The following is a 25603-nucleotide window of genomic DNA, read 5'->3' on the forward strand; positions in this document are numbered from 1 at the left end:
ACCTGTGCTTTTCAGAAACCACAGGTGACATAGAATCTGGTTAGCTTTCAAGTCCTTTGCTCACCAAACAGGCATTTCCTTTCCCTGTACATCAAGGACACTGCCGCCTCTGACTGTAATGTCCTTGTATCAAAGTCAGTGTCAGCAGCCCTGGCAATGGGGACCTCCTCTACTTACTTAGTGAAGTTATTCTTAGGTGTTCTCTCTCTCTCTCCCTTCCCCGTGTGTGTATATACATATATGTGGCTTTTTTCAGTTATCGCGAATGAGATTATTCCCTAATTTTTTTCTTATGATATTGGAATAGTAAAAAAACAAAACAAAACAAAACAAAAGAAAAACAAAAAAAAAACCCTACTTGGTTTTGGATGTTGCTTTTTTTTTTTTTTTTTTTTTTATAACTGAATACTGAAAGTGTTTATCAGATTTAGGAGGTTTTAAGAAGAGTCTTTAATGTGTTTTAGTGCGTGATCATACAGTCTACAGTTAATTTGTATTACTATCTTTTTTTTTCTTGCTTTACTGCTTTGGCTAAGAATATAATCATGATATTGAATAAGAATGAGGAGAGTGCATACTCTGGTCTCATTTCTGACTTTAGAAGAAATGCCTTCCCCCTCTTAGCGTGTTTGCTAGAGGCGCCATGTATGTCCTTATTTTGGTGAGCTGTGCCCCTCCGTCCCTGGTTGGTTATGACTCTTGAATGTACTCCAGCATTGCTGAGGGCCTTTGCATCTCTGCTCATTGAGGGAGAACAAGCAAGCACATATGCTTGGTGCACATGTATGTATGTGTGTGTTCTTTGCTTCCTTATTTCTTCCTAAGGAAGACTAATGATAGTTTTAATCATTTGGTGATGGACATCTTTGAGCCACAACCTTCCAAGAAAAAATATATACTGAAGAGAGAACTAAATGGGGTCTTAGAAAGTTCATGGGCCTCCGTGGAGTTCATTCCTACCTCCACATGGGTCTGTGAACTCTGGTGAAGAGCTCCTTTCTGACACGCCAACCTTCACAAGGTGGGTAGATCAAGTTACTCCTTCATCAAACTGCAGTCACACCAGGCTGAGTGCTTACTCAAAAGCATGAGAAACTCGAACTCCTCACCCAGTCAATCGCCTGTAAGGCCTGAGTCGGCTAAACTCAGATACTTGTGCCTAAGGGACCTGACGGTCAGCACAATTCTCCAGCTTCCCCTCAAAGCAAGTGAAGGTCTGCAGTGAGTGTGACTAGTTCTGAATTCCAAATTCAGCCTGGTTTGAAAGCTGTAGAAATTACCTCTGCATCTCCATAATGCTGAGCTCTGTCATTGCAGGGCTGCGGCTCAGAAAATGGCCTCTGTGGTCCAGCAGCAGGAATACAGCTCTGAGAGCCCTCCAAGTTGGTTTGGCTATGACTCTGAAGGCAACCCTCTTGAAGAAACCCATACCAAAGTTAAAACTTACTCAGAAATGATCGTCAAAGAGTCACTCAGCAGTGACGATGAAACTCCAAACTCCAAACACCACTAGGAGAACAAAACATCCAGAACCAACAATTTCCCTTCATTTGTTGTAAATATTGTTAGTTGCTGGTTCTCAATAACAATGCCAAAAAGCAGCACCCCTCTGCTTCTTATTTCAACTGCAAATGTCACCTTCATGTAAATTAAGATTACAAAGGGAACCTGATCAAGTTACCTTTAAAGATCTATTTATTTAATATGTGTGTGTGTGTGTGTGTTGTGTGTGTGTGTGTGTGTGTGTGTGTATGTGCATGCGTGCATGTGTGTAGGAGCCAATAAAAGCCAGATGAAGTATCAGATGACCTGATGACTTTTCAGTGACCTTTAACCACTAAGCCATCTCTCCAGTTCCTGAGGTGAGCTGATCAGATTCAAGTTACAATGTAGGAAACAACTTCTCGGCTTTTTTAAAATTATTATTTTTTTTTCCCCAGAGCTGGGGACCGAACCCAGGGCGTCAAGCGCTCTACCACTGAGCTAAATCCCCAACCCCTGGCTTTTGTTTTTTTAACAAGTAGAAATTGCTCTCCAGACAAGGAAGAGAAAGCAGAAACAGCGGTGGAAATCAGCCACATCTTGCGTCAAGGTGCCAACTCTGAGGGTCTGTAAAGCTTTAGTATAAATGACAGAAACAGTTTTAAAGATAAGCAGCAGCTTTCTTGTAATTTCCAGACATTTGACGATAAGGGCGAACTGAAAGACAGCTCTAGAGTCAGCACTCACAGAAGTCAGCGAAGAGAAACAAGAACAACGTGGCCAAGGGCACTCCTGGGACACCGCAGGCTTCTTATCACTGGAATACACAGGGATTTTAACTACGAAATGCCAGGAAGACCAGAACCAAGCACCCTTCAATTTTCCTCTTTGAAGAACTGGCCTTTAATTTCATGTTTAAAAACTAACTTAATATGCTTTTTATCATGGGCTTTCCCATGATAAACTACTTTTGCAATCTAGGGTCTGGTGACAGACCAGGAGAGCACAGCTGCTTTCCAGCTGCCACGCACAAGCTGTGACACTGACAGGAAGCCTTTTGCCCAGTTCCTCAGCTACTTACCTCTAAAGTGCCTTTAACTTCTTTGACTACAAATTGAAAATAAAGTTAAAAAATTTAAAAGATATTAAAACATGTTTTAGAAGCCTCTACCCACATTACTGGGTATTCTGCATCAGGTACATGCTTTTCAATAACTTTCCTCCTCCCCTTTGAATGTTTTTTAAATCAGTGGTACAAAGGCTTATGGGAATGGACAGCAAGCGAATCTGTGAAACAGCCAAGTTTTAAGGTCTGCCTGCGCCAAGGACTCAAGCTGACTACGGTGGGAGTGTGACTTCTAACTAAATTTGGAGATTTGTGGCAGCTGCATGAAAGTTGGCTTCAGGAGTTTGACCCGAGTGGCCACGGGAAAACATGCCCTGCCACACTGTGGAGAAAGCCAGCAGGTGGCTTCACGGTCAAACTTGTAATGTCTTTTGAAAGCCGAGAATGAGAGGCTGTTCACTCACCGAAGGAGGTAAACTTCAGACCAAGCAATGGAAGGGAAGGGGTGGACAATCAGGAAACCCACTATGCAAGGAGGCGTAATTGTGAGCATTTTTAGCTGAATTCTAACTCACGATCTTTTGGGTAATTTTGGCTACTTTTATCAACTTTATTTTTGGTCATGAAAATGTTTTTCTAATTGCCGGAGTGAAAAGAATTATAAAAACTGCCTCACTGCTTCCTTGGCTTAACACACACACCACACAAAATATCCCTGCATATGAGACATTCAGTCTGATATAAATTCTGACTTCATTAGGAGTGAATTCTAAGGGGACAGTGACCAACCAAACACAGCTGACTTTTTATTTCACAAATTAGAAAGGATAAACAGAGATGGAATATTAATACAAGGAGACTATAACATTTAGAAAAGTTTATTTAATATCAGTGTTTAATCATTGATTTATCTAAATCAAAATACACAACCCAACCAACTGGTCTGCTCAATACAGCACAGTTTTTCCCGTTACAGTTGACATTTCTAAAGAAACAGACTCCATGAAGTGAGTCTGTAAAGCACCTTTGTCCAAGGGCACTGCATTTTCACTCTACAGCCCACAGAGTAACAATTCTTCCCATTGTAACCACGGAGCTGCACTAAAACCAGTGGCAAGTGCTCTACCTACAGAAGGGTTTAACCACAAGCCGAAGACAGGGGTGCCACAGGAGGGACACACTGAGAGGAAACCTGTCACGTGGGGGTTACAATACCCAGAATTCATGACCATCTCAAGTAGGAGCTGTGAATACAATGGGATATTCTCATAAACATGTTAAATATCTTGGCCAACAGAGATTTTTACAGCTTACAAGTCAGACATTCAGAGCGTCAGAGGACGACTCTGTGCTTTGCCTGCAGAGGGACCGTACAAGGAAGGAGGTGGACATAGGGTTGTCTTTAGAGGATGAGAATGGAATGATATCATCCAGGTATAAGAAATTCGATGTTTCCTGTTACATGAATGAACTTGGAAGATTTCTCCACACAGCCCTCAGAGAATATCCTCAGCCTGGACAACACTTATTCCAGCCACGTGATACAATGAGCAGGCCCGCAGCATCACCCACTACAATCAGGTGAGCAATGTGCTATCTGAAGTTATTAAATGTGTGGTAGAACTTGCCCCATCCAAGGTTCTGCTTTTTATTTCTTCAGTAAGTTTTAAGTTGTGTGTCCTGTGAAGTAGTATGAGAAAACCTTAGGCTGTTGCATTTGGGCTGTGAGGCATTCTTTGCCCAGCATGTGCATGCTGTGTGTGCACAGTCTGTTAGTCACTCAGTAACTACTGAGGCCATCCAACTGTTGCAGTAGCCATGCAGTACCAGGGTTCAAGAAGTCCTTATCTTAGAAATGGCACTAAAGCAAGTACTTTAGGAAAATGGTAAAAGTTCTCAAACTTAGTAAGCAAGACAAAAACAAAACAAAAACAAAATACCCCAATCCCATCTGCTGAGGCTGCTAGGCCCTACAGTCAGGGTGAACACATGAACTTGTAAAGAAGATAAAGAAAGACATCCATGTTTTGATATTGGAACTAAAATGGTAAGGGCTTTGGCCAGAGTAAAGAACTGCTCAGTCGTATAGAAAAGGCATTCAGCTGTCACATGTGTTTATATGAAAAGTAAAAGAAGCCCACAGTATCCAGGGTTGGTACTGTACACTGTGGTTTGGGTGTCACTGGAGGTCTTAAGGCGCGTATCTTGGGACAGAACAATGGAGAGTGGACAGCAGAATTAAGTACACATCTGGCAGAAGCCACCTGAGACCATTCACCGGTCCTCTCTGGTAATGCTGCAGCGCTGTTGTTTCTCACGGCTATAGGGACACTGGCATTGGCTTGTTGTCCACTTCAAACAGCAAACACCCCAAAAGCACTCTCAGTTTGGCAGTTTCAGGGACTGGAACCAGCTCTGGTGTTGAAAGCGGACAGTGCCTTTGGGGGCAATGGCATTTATCCATCTCTCACACTTGCTTCCTTGATTCATGAGTCCTGAAATACAAGATCGCAGCAAGTTCAGGTTACTTGCCAAGAACACTGTTTAACTCCTCTGGTCTTACTGGTGCATGTCAAAAGCCAGACATGGCTAAGAAAGAGATCTTGGTGAAAAGGGTTTGAGCTGGGAAAGCTGCAAAGATGTTATATAGTTTTGTTCCTTTTCTTTTGCTTGAGATAGTCATGATATTTGTACTGTTTTTAAAGTAGTTTAAAAAAGAGAATTCTACTAATGCATAATTAAGCTCCTTGTTTATCTGAGGTACACAATACAGTCAGCTTGCCAAGTGTAGAAGTCTGGGAAGTCAACTTCCCAGTCAAGATAGTGGGCACATCAACCCATCCCACACTTCCTCCCACACCGTGGTCTGTGATCTTTCATGTGCCCTCCATCCTCCAGAGACCTATGTGTTAAAGGCTTTATCACCCACTGCACTATGGGAAGGGTGGAAACTTTGGGAAGTGGGTTCAGTGGCAGGCCTTTTGGCCACTAGAAATGCACCCTGGAGGTGGGCAATGAGGTCCCAGCCCCGCTGCATTTTCCTTTCACTTTGTAGCCCTGAGGTGAGCAGCTATAGTGTGTCAGTGTCACTTGTCCCTTGCTATGATGTGCTGCAGCTTCAGCGCAGGGCCCAAAGGCCTGCACATCAGAGACTGGCGCTCCCCAAACTGTGTGCCCCAGTGTTTTCACTGTACGTGGATTAGCTCAGACAGCTGTTTCAGTAACAGAAAGAAGACTGACACATTTCCCCTGTCTGTCATCTCTCCTCACCCCACGATTTCACGGCCACTGATCTGCTCTGTCACGGTGGATCATTTGCACTTCCTAAAACTTCACATACATGGAATTGTACTTTCAAACATGTCTTTTTTTCAACATAATCATTTTGAGGCAGTATAATTTTGCACATTGTTCCTGGTCGTTTCCCTCAGGCAAGCTCATCAATACTGGTTGAGTGTTCACAGTAGGATCCACAGAGCTTGTGGGAAATCTCCTCCCCCTAATGTCCACTGTCCCTGGTGCCTCAGCTTAGTCTCTTCACTCTGGGGTTCTGCTGGTTCTGCGCTGCTCTCCTGGCCCTGAACCTGCAGTGTGTGGTGGCCATAGGCCAGGCCCTTTGCTTCTCATGTCAGTGCAGCTCTTACACTGCCTCTGCTATCAAGGCACCAGGGCAGCCTGCCTCCTGAGGTCCACTGCAGTTTTCACAACCCAACTTTCAAATAAACATGGAGGAAAGATGAGAATCCTTAACTCTTTGTTTGTTGAACACCATTTAGCACCGGTAAGAAAGCATCAACAACAGGAGGAAGTCCTGGAGAGCTGGCCCTTTTCCTTCATGCTCAGCTCTCATTGCTACCTCAGTCCGTGTGGATTTACCCTCTGGAGTGGGAAGCTGGCCTACCCGGGGCCTGCAGTAGGTGAAGCAAGAGCACAAGGCTGCTGCTGGTTACAAACACACATGGGTGAGTGATGTCAGCTCAGCCTGTAACTGTCCTGTCTCTGCACCAAAGAGAAGTTAGGGAACAGCTCTGAACCCACAGCATGGAGACGACCTTCTGTCTCTAAGGCACTGAGATCAACAACTAATAAATGGGACCTCATGAAGCTGGAAAGCTTCTGCACAGCAAAGGACAAAGTAGTGGCCTACAGAATGGGAAAACATTTTTACCAACTACACATTTGATAGAGGGCTAATATCCAAAATATATAAAGAACTAATACAACTAAATATCAAGAAAACAATCCAATTTTTTAAAAAATGCAAGATACAGACCTAATCAGAATTCTCAAAAGAGGAGACTCAAATAGTCAAGAACAAGGCAATGTTCAACATTCTCAGTCATCAAGGAAATGCAAATGAAATAACCCAAGATTTCATTTTAGAGTTGTTGGAATGGCTAAGATCAGTAACACAAGTGACAGCTCAAGCTGGTTAGGATTACAGTAAGTGAAACACTGATCTGTTGTTGATGGAGGGCAAACTTGTACAGCCAGTGTGGAGATCAGTGTAGTGTTCCTCAGAAAGATGCAATTAGCTACCTCACGAGACAGCTACACCATTCTTAGACATATACCCAAAGGACACTTCATTCTGCCACAGAAACACTCTCTCAGCCATGTTTACTGCTACTCTATTTATTTATAATAACCAGAAACTGGAAACAACCTAGATTCCCTCGACAGAAGTGTGGGTAAAGTACAGGTACTACAGCTTCACAATGGAGTATTATTTAGCTGTTTAAAAAGAAAAAAAGGAAGAAATTCACAGGTAAATAGATGGACCTAGAAAAAGCATCATCCCAGTGAGGTAATTCAGACCCAGAAAGACAAATATGGTGTGTGTATTCTTACATGTGGGTAGTTGCTGTTATGTCAGTGACAGCGAAGCTATGGTCCACAGAGCCACAGAGACTGGTTACCAGGGACAAGGTGGGACAGACAGATTTTTGTAGGAAGAGGAAACAGAATAGGTAGTTATGTATAGACAGGGAGAGGGCTGGAACCAGGAGGATCAGGTAGGAAGTGGAGACAAGTGAGAGGAGGTAGAGGACGTAGAGAACAGTGCTAAAAGTAGGGGCTTAGGAGGGGTAGAACAGAAACTGCCCAGGAGAAGCTGCCAAGAAGATACACACATGTGACGGCCATTTAAATGTTATTGCTAAAAAATGGGGGAGACAGATCCCCAACTGAATATCTCTTGTCACCAACTGAAGCTTCCAATATCTGAATTGGAGTACATCTCATTGAGTTGTTGGCCAAAGGTCCTAGGGGAATCCCCAAACAATGCAGGCTGTTGTCAAGACTACAGGCTGTTCTCCACAGTCTGACGGCAAGGCCTGACTGCTGACGGGCACAGCTACACAGCTCACCCAGTTGAGGAAGTCAGCTGCTGCCTACATAAAGCCTTCACGCCTCTTCTAGATTCTTTGGCACAGGAAGGTACTCTGCACACTACCAAAGGAGATACGTACACACCGACCCAGCCACCAACCTTTGATCTGCAATGGTGTCCTGCCTGCAGGATATGCTGGTGCAGTGGTGGCTTAAGGATCAGGCCCTGTTCCATGGGACAGAACACAGGACACTGCTTGAGTAACCAAGAACCTGAAACTAGATAGGTTCAGGGATGTGGAGAAAACCAAATACTATGGTTTAAAAACAAACAAAAAACAGCAATAAAATGACTCCTAATGACATTCTGCTGCACTCACAGATCAGTCCCTTGCTCAGCCATCGTCAGAGAAAGCTTCATCCTGTAGCAGAAGGGAACAATACCGACTCACCGCCAGTCATCAGGCAGAGAGCGAAAGACTTGGAACACTCAGCCCCGAACGCAAGGTTTCCATCAAATCTCTCCCCTCAGGGCTCAGTGGAAGAAAGAGCAGAGTGTAAGAATCCGAGGGGATGGGGACACCAAGGAAACAAGGCCCTGTAAGTCCCCATGAGCAAAGCTCCTATGAACTCACAGAGACTGAGGCAGCATGCACACGGCTTGCAAGGGTCTACACAATGTCCTCTGTGTATATATATTATGGCTTCCAGGTTAGTGTTTTTATGGAATTCCTGAACATAAGAAAGAGTAGGTCTCTGGTTCTTGTGGCTTCTAATGGGTCTTTGTGTCATCTGTTGTCCAATGCTGATGCTATTTTATACTTTATTTTATTATTGTTTCTTAGAACCCTGTTTGTTTTCTAAGAGACGGGAAGTAGGTCTGGATGGGAGGGGGTTAGGGGGAAGGAAAGTTGTAATCAGGATATATTATGTGAGGAAAAAAGGAAACAAACAAACGAGAACCACAAATGACATGAAAGGCTAAGACAGTGAGTTTCCCCAAATCCATCAATTAGTAGAGATGTTCTCCCGTGAGAATTATCTAGATGGATGCAACTTAATGGGATCATCAATAGATGCCTGAATGATGCCCAAGAAAACACAAATGTACCTAATGAAAAAGGAAAGAAAATGTAGGATTTGAAATCTGAATTCAGGAAGGAAATACTCAAGACAATGCAGGCAGAAATGAAGATGAACTGATTAACTCATTAACCCAATTTGAAAATGCAGGGCAAGCCTTACAAACAGAATGGGCCAAGCAGAAAGAGAGTAGCAGGGCTTGAAGACCCAGTAGAGGAAGGAGACCACACAAACAGGCATAGGAAAAAAATACACTAAACATACACGGAGGGCACATGCAGGGACTATGGGGCATCATGAAAAGACCAAAGCTTTAAATTCTAGGCAGAGATGAAGGAGAGGAGGACTCAGTGTCACGACAGATACAAGCAGCAGGCAGCACTCAGAAGGACCAGAAAATAAACTCCACATTGCACAGCACAGCACAGCACACACAGCACAGCACAGCACAGCACACACAGCACAGCACACACAGCACAGCACAGCACACACAACACAGCATAGCACAGCACACACAGCATAGCACACACAGCACAGCACAGCACACACAGCACAGCACAGCACACACAGCACAGCACAGCACACACAGCACAGCACACACAGCACAGCACAGCATAGCACAGCATAGCACACACAGCACAGCACAGCACACACAGCACAGCACAGCACAGCACACACAGCACAGCATAGCACAGCATAGCACACACAGCACAGCATAGCACACACAGCACAGCACAGCACAGCACACACAGCATAGCACAGCACACACAGCACAGCACAGCACACACAGCACAGCACAGCACACACAGCACAGCATAGCACAGCATAGCACAGCACACACAGCATAGCACAGCACACACAGCACAGCACAGCACACACAGCACAGCACAGCACACACAGCACAGTGAAAACACCTGGCACACACAGCAAAGAGTACAGAAAGCTGCAAAAAGAATACAAGTCACACACAATGGAAAACCTGCCTACATCACTGGGTCCAGGAGAGCTGTCTGCCATAGTCAAGAAGGAGAAACTTGACAGATTTAAACAGGCCGAAGAATTCGTGCCCACCAAACTAGGCCTACTTTGCGAATAGTGGAGATGGTATTACTTTGCATTAAAGAGAGATAAGTATAGCCAAGAGACTCCAGAAAGAAAAGAAATGAAGCGCGGATTACATGGCTGGGAACACAAAGAGGAAGCAAAGCAGTAAAATGACGACAGTGAACACATACCTTTCAATAATAACAGAACACTAATGGCCTCAGCGCTCCAAAAGATCCAGGTTGACAGAACTAAAATCCATCTTTTTGTTGTCCACAAGAAATTCAGCTTTCAATATAAATACTTAGAATGACAGGATCTCAAAAGTATTATAAACAAATGGGACCAGGAAGCAAACAAGTGTCATTATCCTAAGTATGAAAAGACTGCAAACCAAAGGTAATCACAGGACATCAAGAGGACACTTCAGGTCAACCAAGGGAACAGTTAACCAAGAAGCCATTAAAATACCAAATACATACGCACCAAACATGGCGCACCCACTTACTGGAGTTACAGGCACAGACTAAGTAAACTCAGCAGGTCATTTCAGTACCCCACTTTCACCAATAAATAGGTCATATGGGAAAAAAATAATAAACAGTAATGTGAGAATTAAATGACATTATACACCAGACAGACACCTAACAGATCTGCAGAAAATTCTATTCAAATGCCAAAGTATATACATTCTACACAGCAGCCCATCGAAGCTTAAAACATCCTGAGACAAAACCCAAATCTTAGTAAAATGAGAAAACTGAAATAATTCCATGTATTTTATGTGGCCACAGTGGAACAAAGTTTAAAATCAACAGCAAGCAATTTTCTAATAATTACATAAACTTGGGGAGATTAAACAACACATTACTGAATGACAAATGAGTAACTAAGAAAGAAAAACATTCCTGGAACTAAATGGAGATGAAAACACAGCGATAAAACCTCTGGGAAAACATTAAAAGCAGTTGTTAAAAAGGAGCCATTTCTAACTCTCACCTCCTACATTGAAAATCCAGAACAAACACAAATAAATGACTTAATGATGAAACTCAGAAATTTGGGAAAAGAACAAACCAAACCCAAATCCAATAGATGCCAGGAAAAAAATAAATGTAGGGCAGAAATGAATGAGATAGGACCACACAACACAAAGAATCAATGCTCTTTGAAAAAATAAAATTGGCAGCCGTTTGGCCAAACTAACCAAAAGAAAAAGATAACCCACGTTAACGGAATCAGAAACAAGCAGGCAAACACTACCACAGATACAAAGAAGTTCAGAATGTTCTAAAGGAATACTCATACTCCGGAAAGTTAGAAAATGTAAGCTAACTGGACAAATGCCTGTACTGATCCACATCATCAAGGATAAACCAAGGAGAGGTCTTCAACAGACCCATAAAGTCCTCAACATAAAGAACCCCAAGTCCAGACGGATGCACAGCCAAACCAGAATTTCAAAGAACTATAATCAATACTTCTTAGATTATTTAAAGAAACAAAAACAGAAGAAATACTTCCAAACTCCTTCTATAAAGCCAGTTAAATTACTCTACTATCTAAACCAGATAAAGCACTACAAAAAAGAGAACAATTCAAATCAATCCCCCTAAGGAACGCAGACACAAAAATCCCCACAATAACACCTGCAAATTTAATACAGGCGAACTGTATCCTGGGCATATAGGGATGGTTCAGCAAAGTTACGTCAATAAATGTAATGAATCATATAGAGGACTGAAAGCCAAAAATCACATGATTATTTCTACAGATATAGAGGAGTCTTGACAAAATCCTAGCCTCTGGAATGCTAATCTAACAACTCTGAACACTGTGGTCTTTGGAAGCTTGTCCCAGCCCCTTAGCTCAGAGCCGGCCAGGCTCTGCAGCAGCTGCCCCTCCCATCTGGACTACAGCCTCATGGCTTGATCAAAGTCACAATCAGTTCATGTCCTCCTTGGTTCTATTGCTCGAGGGCCACTTTTGATATGTGCCTGACATCAGTGTCTTGACAACTGTTGTAAAAATGCATTTTATTATTTCTTTATCACTGCACTTCCAATAAGAGGTAACTTAATCACTGTCACTGCATCTTGCCTGGAAAATCAAACTTTTCAAAAATGATATATAAATACTATCCAGCCTTTATAGACAAAGCTTACAATGAACAGAAGTAAAACTTGATCCTTTTGGTAGATACCAACAAAGGCAATGTCACATGGTATTCCCCAAGTCTCACATTGTTAAGGAAACAAAATGAAGGACCAACAGTTCCTACATTGACTAACTTTCTGTCAGCACATGTGAGTGTAGGCTTCAGGAAGTCTTGCTGTACACAAACCTGGTAACACTGTTTCAAGTTACTCAATTTCCCCACTTCCTTCTAAACATACAGGCCACTAACAAATGATGTTTGTGTATTCTAAAACAGTGGTTATTTCTAAACATTGTGTCAAAGACCACACTTTTTTTTCCTTATTTTCAGAGTAAGAAAATCTATCTTTAAATTTTAAAAATTAAAACTATGAATTTATATCACTGAAATGTTGAAATATTTCTTTTCCAACCTATGGCTGGATTTTCTAGTGTGTGGGGTGCAGGTGTGTGAGGCCCTGGGACAACCTCTGGTATTGTTCCTTGGGTGTTATCCACTCTGTATTTTCAAACGTGTTTTCCCAACAGCCTGGAACTCACTGAGTCAGCTGGCCCGTCTGGGTCGGGAGCCCAGGAAGCTGCCTACCTCCCCAGTGCTACAGAAGCAGACTGCAACCAACCCTGGTTTTTGTTGTGGTTTGTGTGTTTACTATGTGGGTGTGGGTTCTAGGATCTAACTTAAGTCCCTATGCTTACAAGGAAGGATTTTATTGGCTAAGCCTCTTCTCTAGCCCCAATTTTCCATTCTAAATAGCAATGGCATTACATCTGCTGGTACACCGAGAACAGCAACTTGATGGTTTACTTCGACTACAAATGGATGCATTCTTAATGTACGTTCTTCTGCAGTTGGACGGAAATGAAGGAAATAGTGCTGGCTTCTGTATGAAATGACTGGACAAATGTCAGGCTTTCACTAGGGAACACACTGTTCCTCTTCACACTCTTCAGATACAGACCTTGTAGCACTAGTACTTCAGGGTTTAGACCCTAGATATGCCACAATCAAGTCTCAAATCTAAATCAATGAAACTGAACTGAAAATCTCAATAGCGAAATCAACGTATTTAAAACACATTACCAAGGCCATTCACAACAGGTTCGACTTGCCACATAGGGATAGTACACAACTCGGATCAAGACTCAGGAAGATTGGAAAATGCACTCCTAAGGTCTATTCGCTCAAGTCTCAGGAGGTAAACACGTGAAGCGGAGGTTTTCTTTTGACCTTAGAACAGCACGAGATACTTACAAATCACTACAGGAATTATATAAGCTAGAGTTATTTTTCAATAACAGAGCAGGGGAAGCAGGAACTCAAAATTACAGGTAACATATGAAACCCCTGGGCAAAACTTGAGCCCGAGGGACTGGAATGGCTGCTTCCAGAAACTACCCAGAAGTCAGGCTGCAGATGTGATCCAGGGCTCTGAGGTCGTATTTGTTTGCCTGCCTCACAGACGATCCAGAAGGTCCAGCGTGATGTGTAGCAGCACTTGTAACAATAACTTACACATAAAACTGCTTATTATTTCCAAAATTAGGTTTCCATGTGTGCGGAGAGGAACAATCTCATCTGCTCTGATCTTCTAAGTCCGTCTCTTTATTTTGTGTACTTGGTAAACAAGGCCTCTGGCTGTAGGAACCTAACACTAATCACAGCGCAATACGTCCATTTTTCTTTCTTTTCTAAAAACTATAATTCTTCATTATATTTTTGTTTTAAAAACATTTTCTTATTGATTTTTTTCCCCCCCGGAGCTGGGGACCGAACCCAGGGCCTTGCGCTTCCTAGGCAAGCGCTCTGCCACTGAGCCAAATCCCCAACCCCAATTTTTTTTAATTGTTTCATTTATTTACATTCCAAATATTGCTGCCCCTTGTTTCTCAGTCCCCCCTCCAAGAGTTCCTTACTCCATTCCCACCCCTCTGACCCACCCCCAGCTCACCCCTCTCACCCATCCACCCCTACCCCTCTGACCCACCCCCAGCTCACCCCTCTGGCCCACCCACCCCACCCCTCTGACCCACCCCCAGCTTACCCCTCTCACCCACCCACTCCTAGCTCACCCCTCTACCTGCATCACCCTTCCTTGGGACATCAAGTCTCAGTTTTTCTTAACCCCCAGATCTGTTCTTCCAGCTTTGAGAGGCTGCTCTGGCATCTCGAGGCTCTCTTTCCTGCCATTCACTCTTAGGGATTTGGCAGAGGCACCAGATTAACCGGGGTTCAGTATCCTAGGATGCCCTGTGCCGCACCATGGGAGGACTCTGCTGACCCTGTCTGTGGCAGTAAGCAAGAAAGGCCTCTTTTTTCTGCAATTGGCCTTTTCTGGTTCAGTAAGTAGAGCCAGAGTTTAAGAGCTAAATAAAAATGAAAAAGACGAAAGAGGCCACGGGACAGTAAACCCAGGACATATTAGGCGTTTATAGCACTCACTGGTCTTTCCTTCCACCACAACTGTGAAGACCTATCTATGTTGCTGATGTGAGGGGCTACTATACAGGGCAGGCCTCTAACCTTTCCCCCAGAGGAAATTTAAAATGATCTTTATAATATACAAATCTGATTACCCAAATCCCAGGTTAAAGCTTTTCAATGTTTTTAATATAAAACCCAAATTAGCTGACTTCACCAAATTCTCCGCCACCTTTAATCCACTTTCCCCTCTGTTTTCTTATATTCTAGCCATGTTTGACCTCCGCTGTCTCACTCATGCTAACCTAACACAGATGCAGCACTTCCGCACTCCATGTACCACACATGAGTATCAGGCACTGCTGTGTCTCTCCTCAGGAGAGTACAAGCTGCTCGGGGCAGAACCCCAGGCTCCTGCACTCCTAGTTTCTAGCAGTCTGACTCCAGCAATGTTTAAATGACTGTCCAAAGAAAAACAGGAAAGGACACAGAGAGAAAGAGCTAGACTGGAGAAAGATAATCTCTCGGTGTCTGTCTTTCTGTCTCTCTCTGCACACATATATAATCTATACTATATATGTACAACATACATATATACACATGCACACACACACATAGAAAGAGAGAGAGGTAGCACTGGTTTATTGGAATGGATATGAACAAGAATAATAAAATCGGGCACTAATTTGAAGTTATATACACAAAAATAATGGCTAAAGTTAGAACAATCGGAGTTTTAAATTAAGTTTCAGAAAGGCATGTGATCCCGAATGGAGAAGAGTGAAAATCTACTGAAGCAGCTGTCACTTATAATTCAAACATGCTTACACATGCAAATCATGAGATTCTGTTATGATTCAGAGCACCGCTAACTTTTTCGGAGCTGGGGACCGAACCCAGGGCCTTGCGCTTCCTAGGCAAGCGCTCTACCACTGAGCTAAATCCCCAACCCCCACCGCTAACTTTTTATGATGGAATATAGATAACCTGGCTTTTTAAAAACTCAGTAAGTTAGGCTATGCACGGTGACACGTGGTTATAGTCCCAGTTCGTGGTGGGCTGGAGTAGAAGGATTAGCAACTCTGGCCAGCATGGACTGCTCAGGAGACCCTGCCTAACAAATACTAACAAAACCAACCCACCCCAAGGATCAAGTTGATCCTTAGCACAATTAACATAGCCCATATTCATCCGCTTTATCCTGTAATTACAATTCTGCCCACTAGGCACTGAGTCAGACCTGGGAATGGACAGATATTTTTACTCTCCTCATACTTTTGCCAGTGGCCTACTTAGTTTCTAGCAGGCTGTACTCTTAGTTCTCATGACCTATACAAAGAGCTTTTAAAACTGATACTGGATCGTATGAACCCCCTCTCTATTCCTCCATTTCAGTCCCTCAGATCCTTCCTGATGACACTGTGTTAGAATTTAAAGAGAAATGTGAGCCTTAAGTTTAGTAGCCATTAAAACCAACATTTAAAGACAATGCAGTTAGGTATAATAAGAGATGTACACAGATTATTTCATTTGTGAAACTGAGAATCTGTCCTACCAAAAGAGCAGGTTCACAGTATGCAGAGCAAGCAAGAGTCCTGTGTGATCCTACAGTTAATTTAAGGCTTGTGTAATAATTCAAGTTCAAGATTTAGGATTCCCCACTGCTACCCCACCCCTGCTGCCCGGGAAAAAGACTTATGCATACTTTACGGAAGGACAGAATCACTGAGTGACTGAAGGAGGCCTTTCCCACACAGGGTCTGATTATGTTACTGACCCTCATCCCCTGAGGAACAGCGTCAAACACTGACACTGGGAATGGAGAACGGCAAGGAATAAAACTGCAGTTAACACACTGTGCCACATACGCAGGGCCATGACCCTTTGACCGTGGCAACCTGTCGTCTCCTTACCTGTAACTGTCATACCATCCCCTTTACGATCTTTGGCCATCTCCTGAACATGAGCCTCTGTGTCCACAACCACCTCTTTCCCCGACAGTTTTAAATGAGCTCGTAGAGAAGATGGGGCCTTGACAGCAATGGAACCTGGGGCAAATTTAGAGCAAAACAATACAAATAAATTACATTATAAATTTAACTGAAAATATGCGTATTGATTTAAACAGCAGTGGAGTTTTCTTCCTCCCAGGAGTCACAGTTGCCTTACGGCGAGACTCACCCGCCCTGACTTCTGTCAGGAGCATGGGCATCAGAACATCATGACCGACTAGCGCTTCTGCTCCTTACCAGCTCGTCCATGGAGGAAAAGGAGCAGTGATTTACCATATACACAGCAAAGAAAGCACCTGCAAAGGCGCAGGCAGTCACCACTTTGTGAGGTACCATTATCACCCAGTTATCACTCCAACTTCACAGGTGAGGAGCTGTTCAAGTTCCCACCCAGTTGTAGGTGGTGCAGTGTCTGGAAGCCTGTGACTTCAGTGACTCTGGGTTTCACACACGGTGACCTCATCAGTCACGGTGCCACATGAGCCACAGGATCCTGAACATTTAGTTTTGCCTGGAGTGTAAGGAAAACATAACAAGGGTATTTTGATTCCAAATGACCAATGTTCCTTAGAGTGGGTTACAGGCTTCTGAGAGCTGACAGAAACACTCGACTCTATTTTCAGTACAGGCTGGTGTTATTCTCAAGGAGGAGTGTAAAGGAATAGATCAGGGAAAGTAGCCCATTAGCAGCGAGAGCCCTGTCCTACTCTCATGTAGTCTCTGCAGACCTCCCAGCACTCTCCTACTTCACCAGTTCCCTGCCTGCCATCAGACCAGCTCATCTCTGGGACAGGCGAGTCAGGACGGGGCACTGTGAGTAGTCCTTTAGAAAGCTGCCTGGTGAACTCAAGACACAGGCCCACAGGAACAGCTGAAGACCTGTAGAGAGGAAAAACTACACGCCCGAAAGCAGAACACTCTGTCCCCATAACTGGCTGAAAGAAAACAGGAAAACAGGTCTACAGCACTCCTGACACACAGGCTTATAGGACAGTCTAGGCACGGTCAGAAATAGCAGAACAAAGTAACACTAGAGATAATCTGATGGCGAGAGGCAAGCGCAGGAACCCAAGCAACAGAAACCAAGACTACATGGCATCATCGGAGCCCAATTCTCCCACCAAAGCAAACACGGAATATCCAAACACACCAGAAAAGCAAGATCTAGTTTCAAAATCATATTTGATCATGATGCTGGAGGACTTCAAGAAAGACATAAAGAACTCCCTTAGAGAACAAGTAGAAGCCTACAGAGAGGAATCGCAAAAATCCCTGAAAGAATTCCAGGAAAACACAATCAAACAGTTGAAGGAATTAAAAATGGAAATAGAAGCAATCAAGAAAGAACACATGGAAACAACCCTGGACATAGAAAATCAAAAGAAAAGACAAGGAGCTGTAGATACAAGCTTCACCAACAGAATACAAGAGATGGAAGAGAGAATCTCGGGAGCAGAAGATTCCATAGAAATCACTGACTCAACTGTCAAAGATAATGTAAAGCAGAAAAAGCTACTGGTCCAAAACATACAGGAAATCCAGGACTCAGTGAGAAGATCAAACCTAAGGATAATAGGTATAGAAGAGAGTGAAGACTCCCAGTTCAAAGGACCAGTAAATATCTTCAACAAAATCATAGAAGAAAACTTCCCTAACCTAAAAAAAGAGATACCCATAGGCATACAAGAAGCCTACAGAACTCCAAATAGATTGGACCAGAAAAGAAACACCTCCCGTCACATAGTTGTCAAAACACCAAACGCACAAAATAAAGAAAGAATATTAAAAGCAGTAAGGGAAAAAGGTCAAGTAACATATAAAGGCAGACCTATCAGAATCACACCAGACTTCTCGCCAGAAACTATGAAGGCCAGAAGATCCTGGACTGATGTCATACAGACCCTAAGAGAACACAAATGCCAGCCCAGGTTACTGTATCCAGCAAAACTCTCAATTAACATTGATGGAGAAACCAAGATATTCCATGACAAAACCAAATTTACACAATATCTTTCTACAAATCCAGCACTACAAAGGATAATAAATGGTAAAGCCCAACATAAGGAGGCAAGCTATACCCTAGAAGAAGCAAGAAACTAATCGTCTTGGCAACAAAACAAAGAGAATGAAAGCACACAAACATAACCTCACATCCAAATATGAATATAACGGGAAGCAATAATCACTATTCCTTAATATCTCTCAATATCAATGGCCTCAACTCCCCAATAAAAAGACATAGATTAACAACCTGGATATGCAACGAGGACCCTGCATTCTGCTGCCTACAGGAAACACACCTCAGAGACAAAGACAGACACTACCTCAGAGTGAAAGGCTGGAAAACAACTTTCCAAGCAAATGGTCAGAAGAAGCAAGCTGGAGTAGCCATTCTAATATCAAATAAAATCAATTTCCAACTAAAAGTCATCAAAAAAGATAAGGAAGGACACTTCATATTCATCAAAGGAAAAATCCACCAAGATGAACTCTCAATCCTAAATATCTATGCCCCAAATACAAGGGCACCTACATACGTAAAAGAAACCTTACTAAAGCTCAAAACACACATTGCACCTCACACAATAATAGTGGGAGATTTCAACACCCCTCTCTCGTCAATGGACAGATCATGGAAATAGAAATTAAACAGTGATGTCGACAGACTAAGAGAAGTCATGAGCCAAATGGACTTAACGGATATTTATAGAACATTCTATCCTAAAGAAAAAGGATATACCTTCTTCTCAGCTCCGCATGGTACTTTCTCCAAAATTGACCATATAATTGGTCAAAAAACGGGCCTCAACAGGTACAGAAAGATAGAAATAATCCCATGCGTGCTATCAGACCACCACGGCCTAAAACTGGTCTTCAATAACAATAAGGGAAGAATGCCCACATATACGTGGAAATTGAACAATGCTCTACTCAATAATAACCTGGTCAAGGAAGAAATAAAGAAAGAAATTAAAAACTTTTTAGAAGGTAATGAAAATGAAGGTACAACATACCCAAACTTATGGGACACAATGAAAGCTGTGCTAAGAGGAAAACTCATAGCGCTGAGTGCCTGCAGAAAGAAACAGGAAAGAGCATATGTCAGCAGCTTGACAGCACACCTAAAAGCTCTAGAACAAAAAGAAGCAAATACACCCAGGAGGAGTAGAAGGCAGGAAATAATCAAACTCAGAGCTGAAATCAACCAAGTAGAAACAAAAAGGACCATAGAAAGAATCAACAGAACCAAAAGTTGGTTCTTTGAGAAAATCAAGAAGATAGATAAACCCTTAGCCAGACTAACAAGAGGACACAGAGAGTGTGTCCAAATTAACAAAATCAGAAATGAAAAGGGAGACATAACTACAGATTCAGAGGAAATTCAAAAAATCATCAGATCTTACTATAAAAACCTATATTCAACAAAACTTGAAAATCTTCAGGAAATGGACAATTTCCTAGACAGATACCAGGTATCGAAGTTAAATCAGGAACAGATAAACCAGTTAAACAACCCCATAACTCCTAAGGAAATAGAAGCAGTCATTAAAGGTCTCCCAACCAAAAAGAGCCCAGGTCCAGACGGGTTTAGTGCAGGATTCTATCAAACCTTCAGAGAAGACCTCATACCAATATTATCCAAACTATTCCACAAAATTGAAACAGATGGAGCCCTACCGAATTCCTTCTACGAAGCCACAATTACTCTTATACCTAAACCACACAAAGACCCAACAAAGAAAGAGAACTTCAGACCAAATTCCCTTATGAATATCGACGCAAAAATACTCAATAAAATTCTGGCAAACCGAATTCAAGAGCACATCAAAACAATCATCCACCATGATCAAGTAGGCTTCATCCCAGGCATGCAGGGATGGTTTAATATACGGAAAACCATCAACGTGATCCATCATATAAATAAACTGAAAGAACAGAACCACATGATCATTTCATTAGATGCTGAGAAAGCATTTGACAAAATTCAACTCCCCTTCATGATAAAAGTCCTGGAAAGAATAGGAATTCAAGGCCCATACCTAAACATAGTAAAAGCCATATACAGCAAACCAGTTGCTAACATTAAACTAAATGGAGAGAAACTTGAAGCAATCCCACTAAAATCAAGGACTAGACAAGGCTGCCCACTCTCTCTCTACTTATTCAATATAGTTCTTGAAGTTCTAGCCAGAGCAATCAGACAACAAAAGGAGATCAAGGGGATACAGATCGGAAAAGAAGAAGTCAAAATATCACTATTTGCAGACGAAATGATAGTATCTTTAAGTGATCCCAAAAGTTCCACCAGAGAACTACTAAAGCTGATAAACAACTTCAGCAAAGTGGCTGGGTATAAAATTAACTCAAATAAATCAGTTGCCTTCCTCTATACAAAAGAGAAACAAGCCGAGAAAGAAATTAGGGAAACGACACCCTTCATAATAGACCCAAATAATATAAAGTACCTCAGTGTGACTTTAACCAAGCAAGTAAAAGATCTGTACAATAAGAACTTCAAGACACTGAAGAAAGAAATTGAAGAAGACCTCAGAAGATGGAAAGATCTCCCATGCTCATGGATTGGCAGGATTAATATAGTAAAAATGGCCATTTTACCAAAAGCAATCTACAGATTCAATGCAATCCCCATCAAAATACCAATCCAATTCTTCAAAGAGTTAGGCAGAACAATTTGCAAATTCATCTGGAATAACAAAAAACCCAGGATAGCTAAAGCTATCCTCAACAATAAAAGGACTTCAGGGGGAATCACTATCCCTGAACTCAAGCAGTATTACAGAGCAATAGTGATAAAAACTGCATGGTATTGGTACAGAGACAGACAGATAGACCAATGGAATAGAATTGAAGACCCAGAAATGAACCCACACACCTATGGTCACTTGATTTTTGACAAAGGAGCCAAACCATCCAATGGAAAAAAGATAGCCTTTTCAGCAAATGGTGCTGGTTCAACTGGAGGGCAACATGTAGAAGAATGCAGATCGATCCATCCTTATCACCCTGTACAAAGCTTAAGTCCAAGTGGATCAAGGACCTCCACATAAAACCAGACACACTCAAACTAATAGAAGAAAAACTAGGGAAGCATCTGGAACACATGGGCACTGGAAAAAATTTCCTGAACAAAACACCAATGGCTTATGCTCTAAGATCAAGAATCGACAAATGGGATCTCATAAAACTGCAAAGCTTCTGTAAGGCAAAGGACACTGTGGTTAGGACAAAACGGCAACCAACAGATTGGGAAAAGATCTTTACCAATCCTACAACAGATAGAGGCCTTATATCCAAAATATACAAAGAACTCAAGAAGTTAGACCGCAGGGAAACAAATAACCCTATTAAAAAATGGGGTTCAGAGCTAAACAAAGAATTCACAGCTGAGGAATGCCGAATGGCTGAGAAACACCTAAAGAAATGTTCAACATCTTTAGTCATAAGGGAAATGCAAATCAAAACAACCCTGAGATTTCACCTCACACCAGTGAGAATGGCTAAGATCAAAAACTCAGGGGACAGCAGATGCTGGCGAGGATGTGGAGAAAGAGGAACACTCCTCCATTGTTGGTGGGATTGCAGACTGGTACAACCACTCTGGAAATCAGTCTGGAGGTTCCTCAGAAAATTGGACATTGAACTGCCTGAGGATCCAGCTATACCTCTCTTGGGCATATACCCAAAAGATGCCTCAACATTTAAAAGAGACACGTGCTCCACTATGTTCATCGCAGCCTTATTTATAATAGCCAGAAACTGGAAAGAACCCAGATGCCCTTCAACAGAGGAATGGATACAGAAAATGTGGTACATCTACACAATGGAATATTACTCAGCTATCAAAAACAACGAGTTTATGAAATTCGTAGGCAAATGGTTGGATCTGGAAAATATCATCCTGAGTGAGCTAACCCAATCACAGAAAGACATACATGGTATGCACTCATTGATAAGTGGCTATTAGCCCAAATGCTTGAATTACCCTAGATCCCTAGAACAAACGAAACTCAAGACGGATGATCAAAATGTGAATGCTTCACTCCTTCTTTAAATGAGGAAAAAGAATACCCTTGGCAGGGAAGGGAGAGGCAAAGATTAAAACAGAGACTGAAGGAACACCCATTCAGAGCCTGCCCCACATGTGGCCCATACATATACAGCCACCCAATTAGACAAGATGGATGAAGCAAAGAAGTGCAGACCGACAGGGGCCGGATGTAGATCGATCCTGAGAGACACAGCCAGAATACAGCAAATACAGAGGCGAATGCCAGCAGCAAACCACTGAACTGAGAATAGGTCCCCCGTTGAAGGAATCAGAGAAAGAACTGGAAGAGCTTGAAGGGGCTCGAGACCCCAAAAGTACAACAATGTCAATCAACCAGAGCTTCCAGGGACTAAGCCACTACCTAAAGACTATACATGGACTGACCCTGGACTGTGACCCCATAGGTAGCAATGAATATCCTAGTAAGAGCACCAGTGGAAGGGGAAGCCCTGGGTCCTGCTAAGACTGAACCCCCAGTGAACTAGACTATGGGGGGAGGGCGGCAATGGGGGGAGGGTTGGGAGGGGAACACCCATAAGGAAGGGGAGGGGGGAGAAGGGGGGAGGGGGATGTTTGCCCGGAAACCGGGAAAGGGAATAACACTCGAAATGTATATAAGAAATACTCAAGTTAATAAAAAAAAAAAAAAAAAAAAAGAACTCACAGATATAGATCTCAGTCTCCTCCAGTCTGCTTAACACCAGCCTATTTACTCAAGTCCCTTCACACTGGCTTATCCTGATGGCAGCAGGAGCCCAGGTTAAGATGGACTCCTGGGGTGAAGAGATGGCTGATGGGTAACAGTCCTTTCTGTAGTAGCACAGAACAGGGCAGGGTATGCCCATGTGAGCAGTAACCCACTGTGGGGGAAAAGGGCAGGAGGCAGGAGGATTGCTGAGACTCCTGCTGGCTGTTAGCTTCCTTTAGGCTCAGTGAGAGACTGTCTCAAAGGATTACGTGGAGAGCACCATCCCCTGCCTCCACTCACACTCATGTGCACATACATCAGGCACAAGTGACTTATGAACTCCATTCATACAAAGAGAGAAGACCAGGAAGATAAACCTGTAAGGTAACAGCCGATACTATCCCCTTACAAACTTCAAAAGTGAATTAATACCAACAGTGCCACAGACAGAAGGCATACTATGTGAGGACCATCCACCTTCCCAGGGTGTGTTCAGTGGACAGATGAGCCCTCACAGGTAAAGCTGGCTCCCGAGCCCACACACAGACTTTCTGAGTGAATAAATGCGGGCATCCATCATGTTCACTTCCACAGGACAGAACAGTACGCACTCTAACATTTCTCCTCAGCCCGCATGGCTGAATGGGGAAGACCTAAGAGACTCAGGTAGCGGCTCCACGGTCCACAGAAGACACTGACACAGGTGGGACAGAACGCCAATGTGCTACTGAGCACGAAGCAGAAGAATCCTCAATGAGAAGGTAGAGATCTTGTTTCTGGGTATCTCTAAGCTGCCAGGAACATGGTTTACAGTAGGAAAAAAAGTACAGTCCTAATCAAATGCTGTAATATCATATTCTACTTCAGTGTTGTTGGAACGATGCTATAACTAATACTCAGTAAAACCTTAAGTGGATAAAAATGATAAGCTTCAAAGTTAAAAAATGCAGTTTATTTTGAGCTTTTATACACTGCACAAAGCAGGAAATAACTTTCACAGAAGAGCTGTTTATTCGAACTTCTTTCTCCCCATTGTGTTACTAGTCACATTCATGGTGACTAGTTTCTCTCGAGTCTTCCTAGGAGCGTAAGGTTATATGGCTAAGAGTTTGAATGAGAATGGCCCCCTTAAGCTCCTAGACTTGCACACTTGTGGTGCCTAGCAGTGGGTGGAGCTGTGGGGAGAATTAGGAGGTGTGACCTTGTGGGAGGTGTGTCACTGCAGGCTCCCTCTCCAGTCGGCTCTCTGTGGGATCAACATGCAAACTCAGATCCTGTTCCAGCTCCATGCCTGCTGCCACACTCCCCACCTTTTGCAACCGTGAGCCCCAAATAAATGGTTTCTTTCATAAGTTGCCTTGGTCATGGTGTCTTAGCACAGCAATAGAAAAGTAACTAAGACAAAGTTGGCAGTTTTGTGAGGATGAGATCATATTTCATTTTAATGCAAGCAAGCCAAAGCCATGGGAAATCTTTCTATAGTCAGCCATAGCTTCTCTCTGTGCTCAGTGGCTTTCCCTTGCCTCTGGACAGAAGACATGACAAAGAAATGAACAACAGCGGGGACTAGTTTGTGAGAGGAAATAGTGTCCTTGTAATACACAGTCCCATCCTAGCCAAAGGCGAAGGATTTGATACATTGACCTCAGTCTTTTGAAGCCTTGCATACAGAAGCATGGTTTGATTTCTGCACCTTGGTCACCCACCCACACAGCTAAGGATGCTGTCACTCCTCACCATGCACATGTGTATGACTATGTATATGTACATACAATTAGTTTTCAGAGGAACAAAACACATACTTAGGACGACTCTTTAGATGCAAACAGCTCACATTCAGCTTTCGGCGAATAGAAAGTATATGACAGAGTAAGTCTCCTGTATGACAATGACAGACAAGTACATCAGAAGTCTGCTATGGGAAGCTGTTGTGCAGAAGCTTTGGGATTGTGCTTTGAGGGCTACAAACATTCCACAGTAATGGCACAGGAGGCTCTCTGTAGGCTGGCAAGAAAACTTTAACTTAGAGATTTCCCCATAATGAATCCTCTTATTTTCTATACAGCAAAACTGAAAGATCCCCACAGACACATTTTCAGTAACAGGCAAACTGTAACAACGTTTTTGTTTGTCCTACAAAAAGACTGTTTTCATGGCCGTCTGTCCTGAACCAGGATTGGTGATTGGCTTAGAGAGCTCAATAACAGTGTTTAAATCATGATCTACTAGAAGAAAATGTCCTTAAGTCACA

General features: G+C 42.9%; 2 protein-coding genes across 4 annotated transcripts in view; one reads left to right on the plus strand and one right to left on the minus strand.

Annotated features, from left to right (window-relative positions):
- Fbxl13 (F-box and leucine-rich repeat protein 13) overlaps positions 1-2627 on the plus strand; it is a 180381-nt gene extending 177754 nt beyond the window's left edge. The window contains exon 21 of one of the 2 annotated variants that reach the window (XM_087655401.1): positions 1318-2627. In XM_087655401.1, the coding sequence (XP_087511527.1) occupies positions 1318-1513 (196 nt within the window). In that variant the 3' untranslated portion in view covers positions 1514-2627. The remainder of the gene's footprint in view (positions 1-1317) is intronic. The other variant, XM_087655402.1, reaches the window with a different exon arrangement.
- Positions 2628-3408: 781 nt separating this feature from the next.
- The window catches only part of Fam185a (family with sequence similarity 185, member A), a 55400-nt gene continuing 33205 nt past the window's right edge, over positions 3409-25603 (minus strand). For both annotated transcript variants that reach the window (NR_172647.1, NM_001395612.1), the window contains 2 exon segments: positions 3409-5043; positions 16496-16630. Coding sequence is in view for 1 of the 2 variants with exons in the window: in NM_001395612.1 (NP_001382541.1) it covers positions 4931-5043; positions 16496-16630 (248 nt within the window). In the remaining variant the exon portion in view is untranslated.

Source organism: Rattus norvegicus, chromosome 4, assembly GCF_021556685.1.
Source record: "Rattus norvegicus strain SHRSP/BbbUtx chromosome 4, alternate assembly SHRSP_T2T, whole genome shotgun sequence".
Taxonomy (NCBI): Eukaryota; Metazoa; Chordata; class Mammalia; order Rodentia; family Muridae; genus Rattus; species Rattus norvegicus.